General features: G+C 40.6%; 2 protein-coding genes and 1 long non-coding RNA gene across 3 annotated transcripts; all 3 read right to left on the reverse strand.

Annotated features, from left to right (window-relative positions):
* Positions 1-804: 804 nt before the first annotated feature.
* On the reverse strand, positions 805-15,924 carry LOC135349341 (mucin-like protein). The gene is made up of 28 exons (XM_064547905.1): positions 15,787-15,924; positions 13,751-14,590; positions 13,551-13,674; positions 13,158-13,375; positions 11,812-12,153; positions 10,749-11,057; positions 10,354-10,683; positions 9,179-9,321; positions 8,660-8,995; positions 7,934-8,457; positions 7,652-7,848; positions 7,310-7,515; positions 7,027-7,258; positions 6,649-6,762; positions 6,300-6,545; positions 5,728-5,999; positions 5,516-5,615; positions 5,192-5,347; positions 4,895-5,014; positions 4,536-4,658; positions 4,337-4,462; positions 4,080-4,199; positions 3,369-3,512; positions 3,116-3,210; positions 2,810-2,919; positions 2,505-2,646; positions 2,275-2,438; positions 805-1,270 (listed from the first exon to the last, which is right to left on the reverse strand). The coding sequence occupies exons 1-28, from the start codon at positions 15,875-15,877 to the stop codon at positions 1,102-1,104; spliced, it is 6,093 nt and encodes a 2,030-aa protein (XP_064403975.1). The 5' UTR covers positions 15,878-15,924; the 3' UTR covers positions 805-1,101.
* Positions 9,434-10,306, reverse strand: LOC135333495 (uncharacterized). The gene is made up of 2 exons (XR_010393940.1): positions 9,884-10,306; positions 9,434-9,765 (listed from the first exon to the last, which is right to left on the reverse strand). It is a non-coding gene; the product is annotated as an uncharacterized LOC135333495 (long non-coding RNA).
* Positions 15,925-16,225: 301 nt separating the features above from the next.
* LOC135331933 (uncharacterized) lies at positions 16,226-17,588 on the reverse strand. Its single transcript, XM_064527240.1, has 3 exons — positions 17,359-17,588; positions 16,780-16,955; positions 16,226-16,450 (listed from the first exon to the last, which is right to left on the reverse strand). The coding sequence occupies exons 1-3, from the start codon at positions 17,557-17,559 to the stop codon at positions 16,267-16,269; spliced, it is 561 nt and encodes a 186-aa protein (XP_064383310.1). The 5' UTR covers positions 17,560-17,588; the 3' UTR covers positions 16,226-16,266.
* Between the last annotated feature and the right edge of the window lie 1,102 nt (positions 17,589-18,690).

Genomic DNA, 18,690 nt, shown 5'->3' on the forward strand with positions numbered 1-18,690 from the left:
TTGGCGGCTGTTATAATATTTGCACTTGAAGTGCGTGTACTTGAACCGATAATCTGATGCACATGCATTATCTCAAGTTAATAGAGTAGTCTCACCATGTGATGGTAATAATCAGAACCAGTATCAGGATCAGTCCCAGACCACACCCCACTCCAATACCTCTGTTCGGGTGGCAGAATTGTGGGAGAGGTTGGATCAGTGCCAATCGTCTGCACATCAGTCACTTCAAAACCAAGAGCTGCGTACTCATCACGGTGAGCCTGGAGGAGGAGGGATTTTAATCTCGCAAAATTCGCAAATGTTTGATGCTCGCAAAACATTCTAGTAATATATACGGTATCTTAACTGATTTTTAGATCCCACTTTTCATCGGCTATCTATATACGTATACAAGAGCTAATAGCAATTTTACATTATTTGCATCCCCCGGCCAAGCAATCTATGGTATATAATACTGGAAACTAAGCAGATACATACTCCAGTGCATGTGTGGGATATAATTATTGTGTGGGAAACGAAGTTATTCATAATTAGATATAATTATATTTGTGATTGTTTTACTACTTTTACTTACATCCCCTTCTCAGGCTCAGGAACATAACATTCGACTGGAAAACTATGGCTTCGGAGAACTGGCAAATCACGGCCCTCGCTAGCTTAAACTGAGGTTATAATAATCTATACATGGCCATAATTATAATTATAGTAGCATCTGTGTTCTGGTTTTTCAGTTTATGCAGTTTTGTTTTATTATCTCATAATGATTATCTACTTCGTGCATTCATCTATTACGTATAATGTATACAGTGTTTTCCATTGAGCCGTCTATTATACTATTATTGAGAACGAGGGATAAAAATCATCAATAAAAAAAGTTATGTTTTATGCATGCATGAGAAGTTCTATTCAAGAGAGACTAATTAATTCAAGCTAAAAATTAATTTTAGTGGCTGCTAATAAATAATTTTTACACATGTAATGACTTAATTATCGTGAAACAACAAATTAATTGGTTGTGCATGTATTAGAGGCCAGGTGCACAGAATCATTTCCATTATTTTACGTGCTGCATCTATAATTAAACAGTATTCTAATGTCTGCCTAGTTGAGATCCACTTTCGTCTCATCAGCTGACTCTAGCTCGGCTATCTCTTCCAGTCCATCGTGGGGTACAGGCTTTAGGTCAAAACCAGTACCGGAGTTCAAGAACTCTAGACCACTGCCCCTGGGCCTACTCTTGGGTTTTCTTGATCGACCCTTAACACAACAGCTGCACAGGGAGGAATGATTATGAAGAAAGTACACACTATATATAATATAGAGTCATTGTTGAAAGTAGCTTTGATGGTCGATAATTTGAATTGGGATGGTCGAATTACAAATCTAGGATGTTTTGACAGAGGGGAGGCTGAGACATCCGCGAAATAATCTATTTATGCAATAATTATTATCCTTATTTACTAGCTCTTTGAAAGGCTAATCAAAATAATGATGTGTTAAAGTATCGATTACTGACTATTAAACGGAGGGGGGGGGGGGGGGTGTCTTTCAACAGCCATAACTTCAGTACAGTTGATCCGATGTCAACATTTTTAGGATTTTCTGAAACTTTGAAAAAGACCTTTCAAACGATGTGTTTCAATCCAAAATTTCTTTGGGGGCCCTAATTTGTCATTTTTTGGCCTCGGACCGTGGGCTATAATTATATAATCTATGGTATCGCCAAATTGGCAAATACTTTTATTTCTCCAATATCAACTTTGATGGTACCATTTGAAAGGTCTTTTTCTAAGCTTTCAGAAAAACATAACATTTTTGATTTCGATCCACAGAATTCAAGTTATGGCAGCTGAAATATTCCCAAAATCATTAATTAAACGGAGGGGGGGGTGTCTTTCAACAGCCATAACTTCAGAAATAGTTTTGTGTTCCCGTGAGTGGGTTCAATTCACCAGCAATAATTTTGCGTTCCCGTAAGTGGGTTCAATTCCAAATTGTCATATACTTTTATCTCTCGAATATCAACCTTGATGGTACCATTCTTTCTAAGCTTTCAAAAAAACCTAAATTTTTTTATTTTTGATCCACAAAATTCTAGTTATGGCAGCTGAAAGATTCCCAAAATCATTAATTGATTAGACTTGCACTTAAAATCGAGATAGGTGGTGTGTATCTAATCATGCAGTTATTATGCATATACAGTGACTAACTCACTAAAACTAAGAATGCCATAATTATAGCTAATTATGGGTACAGTTAATAGAGTAATCTCACCATGTTATGGTAATAAGCAGAACCAGGATCAGTCCCAGACCACCCCCCACTCCGATACCAATGATCTGTTCGAGCGTCAGAATTGTGGGAGAGGTTGGTTCAGTGCCAATTGTCTGCACATCAGTCACTTCAAAACCAAGAGCTGTGTACTCATCACAATGAGCCTGGAGGAGGAGGTGATATAATTATTTGATAAATATTCAACACGTAGCAATTAAGAATATACTCACTATTACAGCCGTTTCCAAGGCACTGCCGCTGAGGAAGCCACCATCCAAACGGGCGTACATGCTAAAGCGTATACTAGACTTTTCAGATCCAGTACTAGCAATCTCAGCAATATAAAGGTTGTCAGCTGTGAGTGTGTTTATCCTGAGTGGGTGTGTGTGAGGGTGTGTGTGGGGGGGGGGCAATGAAGTAGTTCATAAACAAAGATAATGTATAAAGGCAAAAATGTATTTAAATATTTATGGTTTAATCTCTCATGAAACGTTATCCTCTGTACATGCATAGTTGTACGTATCAATCTATTCACCTCATTGTTCTTGCCTCAGGGTACGACACTAGACACTCATTGTCCTCACAGTAGACATTGATAGCATCAGCTGTGGCTTCTCTAAAGCGCCTCTGTACCTCAAGAGTGAACTGCAAGGAAAGAACAAAGTATCAAAAAACACGCGCGAAGAGTGAGAATGCGTCCCGTTATTTGGCATGCAATTATAAAAATGCAAAGTGCAATGTATAGTGTCATTCGCTTTTGAAACCCAATATAATTATATGGAATATAATTATACGGTTATACTTCTAGACAACATTAATTTTGGAGTTATATATAGTTTACCGTGTAAAGGTTGAATCCGTTGATCTCCACAATGATGACATTACCTGTCGCTTCCTCGGGTACAGTCACTGGTGGTGCAGTGGTGAGCAAGCCCTCTGTGTAGGTGTAGGTGTGTGTGTGTGGGGGGGTGTGTGGGAGTGTGTAAGTGTGTGTTCTACGCATACACACAACAGAACTCTTATACTGAAAATCTCAATGGACCAATTTATACAAAAATTGCTCAGACATGCACACACTCTGCTAATGCACTCACCAGCTTGACACACTCCATCCACTAGTAGTGTACCAGCCGGACACTCACAGCTGTAGCTACCCACACTATTCACACAGAACATGGAGGGTTCACAAAGGTCAGCAGCAAATATGTCCAGAGCTGCTACCAAACACTCGTTGATATCTGTGATTATATAGTGAAGCCAAGATTACATACCATAATAATTATAGTGTCTGGTTTTAACATTGAAAGAAAGCAACTGAGTGTACTTTCACACATAAACACAGCTAAATTAGCGATCACATAATTATAATACATACTGTGTCTATATACAATTGGAGCAATTAAACTAAATTGTACATGCGTATTAGTAATTATAGTGCTGACGCATGCATGGGCATACCAACATGCAGTGGCTCTATATTATTGCTAACACATGAACATGCAGGTCCAAACACATGCTTCTAATTATGGATGCATGGGGGCTTATATAGATGCATGGCCGGCCCCATTAACCTGTATTGACAATAGAAAGGCTTTATGTACTAACGATTTGTAATAACTCATTGGTACAGCTTCTCTCCTGACAAGAACACCATTCAAGACATGCAGTTGCAGTAATTGCTAAGCACACTACAGCACACTACAGCCCATACATGCAGTTGCAGTAATGCTAAGCACATGCACTACAGCCCATACATGCATGCAAACGGCAATTCGTGTAGTGCCTGCATAGCTACTCCCTCTCACCAGTACAACTCCCCCCAGGCAGTAGCTGGTATCCCTCTTCACAAGAACACCTGTATCCTCTCAGTCCCTCCAAGTCAGTACAGATATGCTCACACGGAGACTCCTCACACTCATTGATATCTGCATGTGAGAGTGGGGAAAGTCTTATGTATGTACGTGTTAGTCACACAGTGGACCACCTCCAAAACTGGTCTACAATATGGACTCCACTAAACACATGAATGTCTCAGAATCTTCGCATGCTCTAGATAACGTACTTGAGCAATCCATCTCATTGGATACCAGCTCGTAACCAGGGAAACAGCCGCATGTTTCCACTCCCAATAATCTCACACATGATTGGGCACAGCTGTTACTAGCATCGCACATCGCTATCGGATCAACTGCAGAATAAAATATACAAAGGAGAATAAAATAAAATTATATAGAGGATTAATTATAGCACTGTTTTCGTACCATTGCAGGTTCTGTTGTTGGTGCTGATGGTGTAACCTTCGTCACAGCTGCAAACGAATCCTCCCATCGTGTTGGTACAGTCGTGATGACAACCACCATTGAGCAAAGAGCACTCGTCAATGTCTGAAAGAAATAATATAAATGGAAACACCATCAATTTACCATCAATGTCTGAATTTGGTGTCTTTCATACCAATCACAATTAGGGCCCAAAAGCAATCGCTAATTTAAACAAAATTAATCATTAATTTTGATAGGCCTTTCAAAGAGCTACAAAAAACATTCTTTACATTTGTAATTGGACAATCCCAACTCAAGGTTATCGACCATCAAGTTACTGAAATGGATCATCCACTTACCTCTACATTGTGTATCATCGTAAAGCTCGTAACCAGGGTAACAGGCACACTCAAAGCTTCCTGGTTGGTTGACGCATAGTTGAGCACAACCATGCATGGTACTGTTACACTCGTTGATATCTGAGGAGATCGATAGCTTGCATTAATTGTCGAAGCCATAAGTCAATAGCTCCATATAGCATATAATTATAGGGGAGAGAAATAGCTATTATAATACTGAAGGTTTGTTTGTTTGTCCTTGATATTTAATTATTTAATTGTTAAAGTAATGAGCATATAATTATTACTATAGCTTACCGGCGCACTTTGACCCATCTCCACGATATCCCTCAGGGCATGGACCACACACTGCCCCCACTCCTGGAGCAGGGATGTCCACACAATCCACACCCATGAAACAGTCAAAGTTGGCACAGCCGTCAACGTCAGCCTCACAGAAGTCACCCTCCCAACCTGAAACAGTGTATCACATTTATACTTCATGCATACTACTATAAATATTAGAAAAAGGCCTCCTTCTTACAATTTAACCTAGTACCCATAATTATGTGAATGTATTGAGACCACTCAGTATACTATAAAGAGGGCATGCATCCACATCTATACCGAAAAACTACATACCTTGAGGGCATACACAATTGGAGACGACAGTACTGGTGCTCTGGTCCACCACTCCCTCCAGTGTGCAGTTGCCATTATTCTCACAAGCACAAATCACAATCTATGATGAGAAATGCAAAAAAACTCTGAAAGACCTTTCGAAATAATGTATGCCTCTCTATACAAAGGGTAAAGCTTCTATAGCCTGAAACCAAAAACTGAGTTCATCAAACCTGCACTTCCAGAGTTGACCCAGCATCCAGATCATCAGTGGCCAAAAACACAAGAGAAATATCAGCAATTTCATCAAGTTCCAACCTGAAGGTGTACTCTATGGTATAGTCGCCCTTAGGGGTAGGTAGTAGAGTGGCCCCAGCTGGCAGTCCATCCACCAATATCACGTTGATACTGCCTTTGTCATCAGTCACATTGAACACCAGTACAGCCTCTTCCCCCAGTGTAACATAGAGGCTGTCAAGACCATAGATGAGAGGAGGGAAGTTAGCTGTATAGGTAAAGTTGACAGTTAATAAAAAAATTGTTTGGGTCCAAAAAATCAGAGAGAGGTCTTTCGAAGAGCTACAAAAATATTATAGATTTGTAAACTGACAATTCCAACTAAGAAATATTGAAGATCAAAGAGGGTTCCCAATTAGCACGTAAGTTGTTTGGGCACGAAGGAATCACTAGCACATCCATTTAATAGACATTTGAAATTAAAAGCTACGCAAAAATTAATTCGATAGCTACCGCGTGCATAATTATGGAAATTCAATGGAAATAAAACGATATACAAATAACGTACATGTAAGCTTCTCATCTTCATCGATTGTAGAAATCATGTTCATAGTTTCGAGGCCGATGTCAGTATCCCCTGTTTCCATAGAGTCAAAAATGCACTCTACATTAGCCCCGCACACCAGCAGAATATCAGCTGAAGCAGCAGCTACCACTTCATCCAGGTAGGGTGGATCGTGATCAAGCACAGCATAGTCTGCAGCAGTCATGCCCTCAGGGTAAGTGAAGAGAGACTCCGAAGCATTCAGTTGCCCTGTAAACACAGACAATTACAGTAGAGTAATTAGTAATTAGATCAACACGTATTGAGGCATCTGCATGCAGTAGTACTATACTCATGCGAGTCAATAGCTCACATGACAGTCCCACTTGGTGTAGTAGCCTGAAGGAGAACTCAGAGATAGGTACCATTGTTCCATCTCTGTATACGACATCATCAGTTTGATCACCATTGTAGTTCCCAACCATTCCTGTACAAAACATAAACTCTCAATGTTACATGACCTACCGTCAGTATTGTTGCAAAAGTAATACCAAATACGATTTACACCATGCAAAATTGCTCACTAGTATATTGCACCCACCACCACAGATGACTATACTAATTACACTGTATTATATTTGCACAAAGGGCTAATTAAAATATATCTCTCAGTATGTATACCCTCATTCATGTACAATAATATCTGACAACAAGCTATGGTATATCATAATAATTATTGTTCGCATTATACCTCTAGTTAGTCCTCTGTATTTATCAGGAATGATGACTGTGAAGGTCAGCATACTTGTTAGATTCACCATCAATCCCATTCCATTCGGGAACGTGGCCAGAATGGAATTGGAACTGCTTCGAGACACAGTGTAGAAGTCAGTGGATATAGAAGCGTTGAGGCTGACCAGCTGGTCCGTCACATCTTCTCCACTGATTAAAATCTCTAGCTGTCTAGATGCATTCAAGCGAATCTGTTGGACAGATGATTAAAAATGATGATGGTATAATTCTATATCACGTACTTCAACAGGAGTGTCCCTGCTCATAGCGAAAGCGAAACCACCTAGTTCAGTAGCTTTAGTAGTAGACTCTGGGAGTGGTTGCATACGAGCTTGGATCCAGAAAGTGGTGTCAATAGTCAACTCCAGTAGAATATACTCTCCCCAACCGTTGAATGTGAACTTAGCTCCATCAAGGTTGGTGAGATGAGGATCACCCGTACAGAAGGCTGTGTGCGTGTGTGCGTGTGTATCATCGTGTGTGTGAGTGTGAGTGTGAGTGTGTGTGTGTGTGCATGCACAGAACATAATTATATATTTTTATAGCTGCAAGAATATAGTAAAGAGAACTGACGCAACACTCACTTCTTCTTGGTGGTTGATAAGTGGTACAAGTAACTGGAGGTCTTCTAGTCCTGTACAGTGTGTCTGCTTCTCCTCCTATTCTGCATAAATCTCGCAGCTTGTAATCAGTTTCAAGGAACTGATTTGGGAAGAAGCTAGGACTGTAGGCCACCACTCCACTGATACCACGAGCATTGTTGAGAGATCCACTCCTTCGTCTGTGATGAACATAGCACCATAAACAAAACAATTAAATGTGGAGTTAACAACGTCAAGTTTTACTAACTTATAGAAAATTCTCACCTATAGCAGCAGAGAATGGTGTCAGTCTGACTGAAGCTTGGAGTAAAACAGAACTGGTTATTATACACTGGGTCCAAAGTCAACTCATACATATCAATGGATCTAAAAGCAAAGTCTCTGAAAGCCTGTGCCAAGTTGCAAGGGCATCCATCTCTTAGTGTGGTTCCATTGATGATGTCACTATACACGGTATCGTTGTTGATAGTGCTGGTACATTCTGCACGCGCCAATTGCGTGGTGTTCATAGTTCGGCCGATATAGTACACCTCGTTATGGTAACGCCCTCCTCTAGCGAGACTGGAACATGCAATTGTTTGGCTCATGGGTAAGTTGGAGATTCGGTGATCGTGGAAGGAAGACAATTTCTCGCTATCACTACCAAAATACGAGCCTGGATTGATGTTGTAGCCGATTGTTGAATATTCACCATTCTGCGACTCCCCCCATTGCAGATCATCACAGATATACGTATAAACAGCGAAGCTTATCACACCATCAGTTATGATAATGGCTTCAAAAGAGTTCTGAAAAAAAATTAACTCCATTATAAGCAATAGAAGCAACTCTGTAACTGTTAGTGCAGTTTAAATGATATATACCTTAATGTTATAGACTGTCTATACAATTGCACGTATACGCACACACACACACACACACACACACGCACACACACACACACACACACAGCCAGCACACACACACCCCACCCACACACACAGCACTCACTCGTCCTCTCTCTGTTGCAGTGTGGGGGTACGGAGGAACATAGTTCCAGGAGGCTACTAGCATCCAGGTGGGCTCAAACTTGCCAACAATGTCAGAATCAATCTGGCTTGAAATGAAAGAGCTCACGGGACTCATAAAACGTTCAGGATCCCTGGCAGCACCACCGTACACTCTGTACTTTACGTTGGAGGCGGGGTCTCGGCCATCGTGGTCATTCCAAAATGGAGCGAGCAAGTTTGATTGGCTGATCCTGACATCGGATGTAGGGAATCGTTCTTGTGCTGTACCGAGAAAGAGAGGAGGAGTTCCAACAGTCAGCATGCCATTCGTGCAGACCTGCAGGAAAGAAAAACAATAATTATTCTATGTGTCTAGTAAGGAACTGTGAGTTAAATTTCTATAAAACTAACTATAGATGTTGAGGATACAGAAATTTCGCGCTCTATAGTTATGTTATTGCCAATGAAGAGTGGGATCTAAATTGTTAAGATAGCTAGAGCATTTACATCTTTAACTCACATGAACGTATTGTTGTGTTTCTGCTCCAAATGGAATGCCAGTGCTCGAGTAAATCCGCTGTGAACAACCATCATCAGTTTTAAACAATGGTACACCATCTTCTGGGAAGAAGGGAGGAATGAAGTCCACACCCGCCACCAAAGCTGAGGAGAGAAATACGTTTAAACTTACTCTAATTCACGACTAGGATCAAATGCTGCACCTTTAATTAACTTAACCCTTTCCCTGCTTTAATTAAAAGTGAATATTCGCATATTTTGTTTAAAAAATTTATAACTCATGAACCGTATATTAAAAACACTTGTAACAAAGTTCCACAGGTAGAACCGGACCTGTCGCATTCATGGAATCATCATTGTTGCCTAGCAACCAACCACCACCCCACAAATAACAATTGTTAACAAAAATTCATAATTATGTACACAAACAATATTGTGTGATGTTACGAAGTGACTGAACACATGATATAAGTGTTCAGAATGTTCTCACGGTGACATGGCTGACTCAGGACTCAATCAGGATCTGCAGAAACTTGTATTTGAGGTTCTATCGGCAGACGCCCTTTTCCCGGGAAATATTTTCTTCACCTACACACAGGTTTACAAGTTTAATGGTGGCTCATGATGTCCACTGTTGTACTAACTAGCCTAAACAAACCTATAGTGAAGCTATCAAGACTACAAATGCTACTCTATAGTGACTTACCAGGTTCAGGAAGATGGTCCACCTCAAGTGCGTCTTCCTCAGGATTCTCAGGCTCTTTCTTTTTAGCTTGACCTCTGAAAGGAAGCTTCCTACCTAGCTATGATCCCAGTCACTGTCCTCTCACTCTACAAGGCCATAGGCATCGATATTCTCACTCTCTAGCTTCCCTAGAACCTCCCTGAGGCTGTACTACGAAGATCTTGTAGCAATTATAAAACGGTCACTTTTCTTTCGACAATTCTGATCGAACTGTACCTTGAAGCAAAATATTAAAAATACCACGTGGAAGAGCAGCTCAATGCGCATGTGCTGGTACCTGCAGTGTGTGCATAGCTCCAACACAGTGTGCACAACGATTTTTTGAAATTTATCAGTAGCCATGCCGACTATAGTCGGCTAAAGCGGGGAAAGGGTTAATGGCTATTAAAATTGACGCTACCAAATAAAAACAGGGTAAGTTACACACTCACCTTCAGTGACAACATTGATCTTTATTATTTCATCACCATAGATACACGAAACACTTCCACTGAAATCACCAAAAATATTCAGAGTGATCCTATTCTCGAGTGTAGTGACTATAAACTCTTCGCCACTAACATCTGAACTGAACTCTATCTCTTCTTTGGACTCCAGAAGATTGAGTCTCCACAACAACGTTGCAGGGATGGTCTCAAGATTAGTTCTTGTAGGATTGATATACCGCAGACATTCAAACGAGCTGGTTGTATCAATCGTGTCACCATTCATAACAAGTTTGCGACTACTGTCAGGCTCGATACCGTACAGAGTCAGTGTATCTGCAACAAGTATATAACAAAGTAGTGCATAATAAAGCTAAAGGTACACGTCTCTATTATTATACCTGACACTGCTCTGAAGGTTGAGCTGGAGGTTGACACAGTGGAATTATAATCATCTGGGTCTCTGGCTTCACAGTTAAACTCCATCCCATCTAGCAACTCAATGAGGTCTTTGTCCAGTTCAAAGTCCAATCTCACAGAGCTGTTTGTGTCATCTTCGTAGGTAGTCGTAATGCCCAGTGAAGTGTAGTTTCCCGGGAAGACTACGGGAATGTTTGTATTGTCCGAGGTACAAGTGAGAGAGGCGGTTGTATCAGGAGGGTCAGAGTTCAACACAGTCAGGACCGGTGGGTAGAGAGTGAGCTCAGGTTCTGTGGATGAGGGGCAAGCAAAACAACGGAGTATTAAACACACAAACAAAATAACTATGTTCATTTAACTTATAATGTATACGTATAAAAGATGCTGTTACGCACTATGCATGGGTGCATGCTTATGGCATCATGGAGTTGCATACTCTTCCTAATGAACTCTTGCTAATACACACAATGGCGTAATCACAGGGAAACTTAGGAAATAATTGATGCTATAAAAAGGATGCCAAAAGTCCAAAGTCTAAAATTAATGGCTGCTGCATCAGCGCAGCACAGCCTTGCAGCTACCAATAGCTAGTGTTTTAGTGCAGAGCTAACGAGTAGCAACACTCCACAAGTTTTGCTATAATGAAAAGGCTCCGATGGCATTACAAGTGAGCAAAACTAGGCATCTCGAGAAGGGAGCATTATCTTGCAAATCTGCTAATTTCAATCCAGACTAGAAGTCTATATAAGAAGCTCTTACTTGCACTTCATTGATCCTTGAGCAGCTGTAGCAGTCTACACACACACACACACACACACACACACACACACACACACACACACACACACACACACACACACACACACACACACAAACACATTGTATACCTCGCTTGCTCATGTGTAAACCGAGGCATATAAGTATGCTTGCAAGTAAATACACTTAGGAAACATTATAATTATTTATATTTAATAACAGCTAAACACTTATGATACTGATTTACTACTGTAACAGCTATTACAGTATGTAATTAATTATACTTACCATTGACATCGATAGTGAAGCTTGGGCGTAGATTATAATAATAACCGTATGAGAGAAAGTACTCCCCCTCATAATTGAACTGGGTCCTGTTGATGTGCAGCTCAGCATGGTATGGGAATGGAGTGTTTAGTTCAACACGGAACGCAAAAGGAGGCGGGTATCCATAATAATAATAAGCCTCCCCATACGGGTAATAATCATCATCGCTGGGTATCACAACTTGGAATCCAAAACCATAGTTTAAAGCACCATAAAGGTCACTATGTGCAAAGCGGACTACAATATCTTCGCCTATATCACCAGTAGCAGAGGCTCCTTCGTAGAAAAAGATATAATAAGGATCTGAATGGGAAGAAAGCAAAACAACACAGAGTGCTAGAACAGACGCTGCCTAACAAATCAGTGTGTATGCTGCATGTGAAGAATGCAGTACATGGGGCAGATATCTAGGGGCGTGGCTGCAACCCCCACCAAACACTCAGCTCCACCCTCAGTTGTATCTATGCTACAATGCAGGAGTAAGACTGAGGGTGGACTGAGGTGTTTGCAACTCCATGAGTACAGAGGTGTAGCTAAGCAGAGCACTGGGGTTTTAGCTACAAGAATGAATACAAAATCTCACACAAAACTGTTTTGCTCATTACCCAAAGTGCGCCTGGGCGGCCACAGGCATAGTAGACAGTTGGTTTGTTTGTCTGTCTGTAATTTATGAGCCTGCTCACCTGGATGCCATAGCTCTGCCGTTTACAGCATAGATATATAGCCTTCACACAACTAGTATTGACAATGGAAGATTTCGATGTTAAAGCTTTGTTGTCGTATAAAAGCAAGCAAAAGCTAAGAAGCTTGAAGGCTAGCACTACACATGACAAAAAATGATGACTTTTAGATCTACATGCATATTTGCAGCTGAAGTGATCCTTTACCACATAAAAGTAGAATTATAGGTTGTTGCTTCTTTAGGACTCTCCAAGTGACATGCATTCTGGTTTCTGGCGGCCTGAAGTTCTCTAATTGCATGAGGGAGGGCGGCTTTTCTCATTATGTCATTATTAATTATTTGCTAGGATTGTAGGGTTGTGCGTGTGCGCACAAGGGCCATGCCTCTTCCACACTGTATGTATGTATGTAATAACTATGTATGTATGTATGTATGATACTCTGGTTTCTGGTCCACCACGCACCCGCATCAGATTTTATTCTATCTCATTATTTCTACTACACATGCGCAAAATGGTCCATATGGTACTGACAAATAATGAGTTCATAAGGTGAACTTAAATTCACCCCTGTAGTACATAACATACAACGCTCCATAATTACTATAATTATATAGATCTACTTACTGGAATGCAGAATGTGAGGGATGAGGAAAGTGCCTCCCTCTGTCCTGCACGTGTAGTAGCCTTCCAAACTAGACTGGTATAGCCCCCTGGGTGCATTCAAGGTAGTGGAGCTAGGCCAATCATTCTGGATGTAGTTAGCGGGAATAGGTACTGCACCATTGTCAATCTCCAGCATGGGGTTCACATATTGGCTAGTATCCTCACTTGTACAGGTTACACTGTAGAGGGGAGGGGGGAGGGGGACCGGAGAGGTTGTGTAAATACATGCATGTGCAAGCAATAATTCAAATCTATTATCATTAGCACGGTAGTAGTGCTAATAGTAGGGTTGGGTCAAAAACAGCAAAAAGCACCCCTCTGGATCTCACCCAAGAAATTATTATTATGTCTCACCTGATAACCCTCTCACCAATATATAATGATCGAACTATGTATGGCTGCCCCAGACCGAGTGTCAGGTCCAGAGTCAACCCACCGACGTACTCCAGCTGAATAGTCATAGTCACAGGCTCAGAATCTGGAGGGAAAAGTATATTTAATGAGTTGAAATGTATCACTATGTATCCGTTATAATTATAACACTTTTAACTCACTGGGTTCTCGACTACCGAAATCAGAAACTGAATATGAACCAAAGTAAGAGTTCTCTTCTCCGTAATATGAAGCAGCAAATCCTTCTTCTAAGGTAAGGTAACAGTCTCGAATGAAGTTCCTACCAGCAGTGCATATTCCTTTGCTTGCAAGAAGAACTTGATCACTTGATGTCAGTCTAATAGCCACAGATAGTGCTAAACCAGGCGACTCATTCAGTATTTCACCTCCCGTAATGTTAACAGTGTTGTTTCCATACTGATCATAGTAATCACGTGAAAGTGATAGCTTGCTGGCATTGACAGTAGCAACATCAATTAAAGAAGTGAAATGAATTATAATAATCTCTTCATTGATCCAATAATCAGGTGAGTAACTAATACCTACAGAGCCCCCAAGGTTCAATCTTACGTCACATTGAAAGGTGTCATTTGGCTCAATTTGAACATAGAAGGGAGCTTCAAGCTCAGCTGAAGTGTACATTTCCAACCCTATATTAGTAGAGGTTGCATCAGTAGAAGTTGCATTGATAAACTCGACGGACACCATTCGGAGATAATCTCTAGGATCTATTATGATATCAACGCGGTTGTCATCGTAGGAAATGCAACTACCCGGACAATCCGCCTGGAATGTTTCACTCGTGTTTGTATTTTTGAAAATAAGTTGGTTCAAAAAGCACGGTGCATCGATATCATACGGACGATAAAACTGATTGTTGAAATAATATCCTCTGTTGTTGATCAAAAATGGATTACGCTCAGTCACGTTGATAAAGTATAAGCTCATGGAGACTTCATAGTAGCTGAAGTAGAATACCAGTCTGTCAAGTGTAACGGATCCTATTAATAAAGAAGAGAGTACATAATATTATTGAGGCAGTGGAACCTCTCATAACGGACCTCCCACCATGACAACCTCTCTATAAAGACACTAGCTATGGCACGGATTGATACACAACAGCAACCTCCCACGAGCAGACCTTTGATTCGGAACAGCGGACAAGCTTCGTGCTCTCAATTGCAACTGTCCAATATAATAGAGTACTGTTATTGCTATACCGGCATACTTCAGTAGTGTAATACATCTATTTCAGCAAGTTCCCTAGCTTCTTGAAGTAGAATTAAGATACAGACCATACATGAGATATACTATATCTATATTTGTCCCACCAGAGGACAACCTCCGAAAAGAGGACAAAATCTCTGCTCTCAAAATTAATCGTCGTTGATTCGGAGGTTCCACGGTAAGACACATGCACACATATAGACCATAGTACATTGGTAGCTATACTAACAGCCTTTGAAATTGACATCGAATCGAAGCTAGTTTTGGTTGCGTTGAGTAACAATCTTTACTTGAAGTGGCCATGCAGATGCCCGAGATCACTATAGCAGTTTCGATCGACTTTATAAAATTGATATTGCAAGACTGAGGATGATATTCATAACCAAATAAAGAATGTGTTGCTTGAGTATATTTACGAGCACATGCAAGGTGTTGGGTGACAGTCAAGAATGAATTCACTCTAGCTACCCCCTGCAAGGTAGGAAACAAGCATGTAACTAGAACCAACTATGGACTGTTACGAGCAGTTACTTAGTTACCCGGCAGTATACCGAACATTGAGAGCTGCATGCATGCATGCATGGTTCGCAGAATGTAAAGTAGCTTTAATTATACATAGCATTACCCCTAACAAGACGCATGCATGCATGCAGCTTTACTGTACTGCATGGACAGACATCTTATAGACCTATACTAGTACAGACTGCATGCATGCAATAGCTTACCCAAACACAAGCACTGTATAGAGTTTAACGTTTGTCAGACCATTCCAATTAATACAGTAGATCTACATGCTTATAAATAATTATATTGAGTAGCCAACTATCTGTATATCGACTAGACTATGTATAGGGGTAGATTTTCATGAGGGATGGGGTGTCTTTTTCCACCGAAAGGAGAGTATAATTATAGATTCTGATCAGAATGGCTGTTTTGCACTTCATCTATATTATATAGCCAATCCACTTACCATTGCCTGATCTTTGGTCAGTCTGCCCGAAGCATGGGCTAGGAGAGAGCCCAACTACCAACAGAGCCAGAGCTATAATAAGACTCTTCATTGCAAGAGAAAGGGTCCCCGAGTTAACTGTAGGTATAAATAATCTCTACACATTATATAACAGCGATAGTAAAAAGGGGAGGGCTAGCTGCGCATGCGCAATGAAAGTCATACCACCACTTAAATTTTTGCAAAGAGTAAATGTACTTGAATTTGCCCTCAATCCCGAGGTTTCTTTATAACTGTTAGTGTTTGATCTTAAGTTAGTCAAGAGAGACAGAAACAAAACTAAAAGTTTAGTGGCTGCATATATTTTATGTTACATTGGTTGGAATTACCGTAAACCATTAATTATTGTTTGGATCCTATATAATAATTATAGTAGCCAGGTGCACATAATTATAATCAATTTCACTTATTTACGTTACTATTAAGTATCTATCAAATATTTTAATGTCTGCCTATATAGTTGAGATCCACTTTCTTCTCCTCAGCTGACTCTAGCACGGCTTGTTCTTCCAGTCCATCGTGGACTACAGGATTAAGGTTAAAACCAGTGTTAGAGTTCATGAACTCTAGACCACCGCCCCTGGCCTTACTCTTGGGTAGTCTAGATCGACACTTGACACAACAGCTGCACAAGGAAAAATAACGATGAAGAAAGCACACACTACAGAGTCATCATTGAATTAAATTCTCCGAAAAGTAGCTTTTTCGGTATAAATTATAGCTATCTTTGATGGTCGATAACTTGAATTGGGATTGTCCAATTACAAATTTAAAGAATGTGTTTTGTAGCTCTTAATTTGAAAGGCCAATCAATGTTTAAAGCAGCAATTGGCGGCTGTTATAATTTTATTAAACAATAGATTTGCACTTGAACCGCGTGTATACTTGAACTGCTAATAATTATGATGCACATACATGCACTATCTCACTAACTAAGTTATAGATCAGTCTCACCATGTGATAACAATAATCAGAACCAGTATCAGGATCAGTCCCAGACCACCCCCCACTCTGACACCGATGATCTGATTGGTCGTCAGAATAGTATATAGGAGAGAGGTTGGTTCAGTGCCAATCGTCTGCACATCAGTCACTTCAAAACCAAGAGCTGTGAACTCATCACGATGATTCTGGAGGAGGAGGGGACTATAATAATTCTATTTAATGCACACACATGCATACTACCGTACTTAATTTTCACCTGCAAAATATTCTAGTAATCCTTTGCAAATGAGCCAAATCAGCCTTTGCGATCTAACTATTGCGTTCTGGCAAGGATATCGTCATACAAATACCAGTATAGGTTTGTTAGCAGATAGATCAACCTATAATTATATAGCAATAATTATTATTATAGCTTCACGTTTTATGCTCTCAAGTTAAGGTTTTGCGATTTTATTGTTGCGAATTGATCAACCTTCACAGAGTAGTTTGATACTCGCACAATATTCTAGTAATAATATAGTTATTACGGTAAATGGAAAATATTCGACACAAGAAAATAATTATTGTAGCAATTTAAAACGGACTTACCAGTACAGCCGTTGCCAAGGCACTGCCACTGAGGAAGCCACCATCCAAACGGGCGTACATGCTAAAGCTGATACTAGACCCTCCAGTGCTAGCAATCTCGGCAATGTAGAGGTTGTCAGCCGTGAGAGTGTTCCTCCTGAGTGGGCGTGTGTGTGGGGTGTGGGTGGGTGTGAGGTTGTGGGGGGAAATGAAGTGGTTCATGTGAAGGCGAAAAAAAAGAATTATTCTCTCGTGGTTTTTTCATGCACATTAAATATTATTGTTGCATTTTGAGTGGGCAGATCAAAGGAAACACTGTGCCAGTATCTGCCATATATGGCACAGGTCAAGCCTTGAACTGTGCCACTATCTAGATACTGGCATAGTATGGCTGAAGTTACCTAAAGCCCACCCTCCACCCAGTAACCTGAAACGGTCCCTTTTATAGTATAACACTGTTAAACAGATTCAGTGGTAGGCAGAAAACGTTTTTCATGCGTCTGGTGCATTCCACAGCCACCACAAGTAGTTGAAACTAGTTGTCCTATAAAAGGAGTGATGTGTACACGGAAAGGAATGCACAACGAATCAGTTGTTACACAGCTCACTCGTGCGCACATGGGATATATTGGCTCAGTAGTGCCTTTTCCCTCGAGGCCTGCGGCCCTCGAGCCTAAGTCACTACTGAGCCAATATATCCCATGTGGCACTCGTGCATGTGTCACAACTATAACATGTTGCATAAACCTTCATTACTTCACATCCTCTGTATACATCTCAGAAATGTAGAGGTTGTCAGCCGTGAGTGTGTTCCTCCTGAGTGGGCGTGTGTGGGGGTGTGTGTGGGTGTGAGGGAGGGGCAATGAATTGGTTCATCATGTAAAGGCGAATAATATTATTCTCATGCAACATTGTTGTATGAAACTTCATTACTTAACATTCTCTGTATACATGACGTAGTTTGTACGTACAAATCTAATCACCTTGTTCTTACTTCAGGGTACGACACTAGACACTCATTGTCCTCACAGTAGACATTGATAGCATCAGCTGTGGCTGCACTGAATTGCATCTGTACCTCAACAGTGAACTGCAGGGAAAAAAATAATAATTATGGTTATAAAGAAATTCTACCGTAAATCGCAAAGAGGCTATGTATATGCTTACTGGGTCGTAGTACCGTACAGCGGTAATTATTTTGTTGGGGTAAAAAATTCGTTCAAAATACTTAAACACGGTTATTTTTGTGAGTAAAAATGACTTCATTGCCGGCCGCCGGCCTGCACGGCATTGCATGTGTTCTGGTAAACCACGTCTAGGTGCCTGGTCAGTGGTGGAGGTCAGTGATGTTCA

The sequence above is a fragment of the Halichondria panicea genome, chromosome 1, assembly GCF_963675165.1.
Source record: "Halichondria panicea chromosome 1, odHalPani1.1, whole genome shotgun sequence".
NCBI lineage: Eukaryota > Metazoa > Porifera > Demospongiae > Suberitida > Halichondriidae > Halichondria > Halichondria panicea.

Coding starts and splice junctions, on each gene's coding strand:
- LOC135331933 (XM_064527240.1), bottom strand. CDS start 17,559: ATGAACCACTTCATTTCCCCCCACAACCTCACACCCACCCACACCCCA. Junction 16,956..17,358: donor CCTTGGCAACGGCTGTACTG/GTAAGTCCGTTT, acceptor CTCCTCCTCCAG/AATCATCGTGATGAGTTCAC. Junction 16,451..16,779: donor CTGATTATTGTTATCACATG/GTGAGACTGATC, acceptor TTCCTTGTGCAG/CTGTTGTGTCAAGTGTCGAT.
- LOC135349341 (XM_064547905.1), bottom strand. CDS start 15,877: ATGAAGAGTCTTATTATAGCTCTGGCTCTGTTGGTAGTTGGGCTCTCT. Junction 14,591..15,786: donor TGACCAAAGATCAGGCAATG/GTAAGTGGATTG, acceptor CTTTATTAATAG/GATCCGTTACACTTGACAGA. Junction 9,322..10,353: donor GATCAATGTTGTCACTGAAG/GTGAGTGTGTAA, acceptor TTCTCTCCTCAG/CTTTGGTGGCGGGTGTGGAC.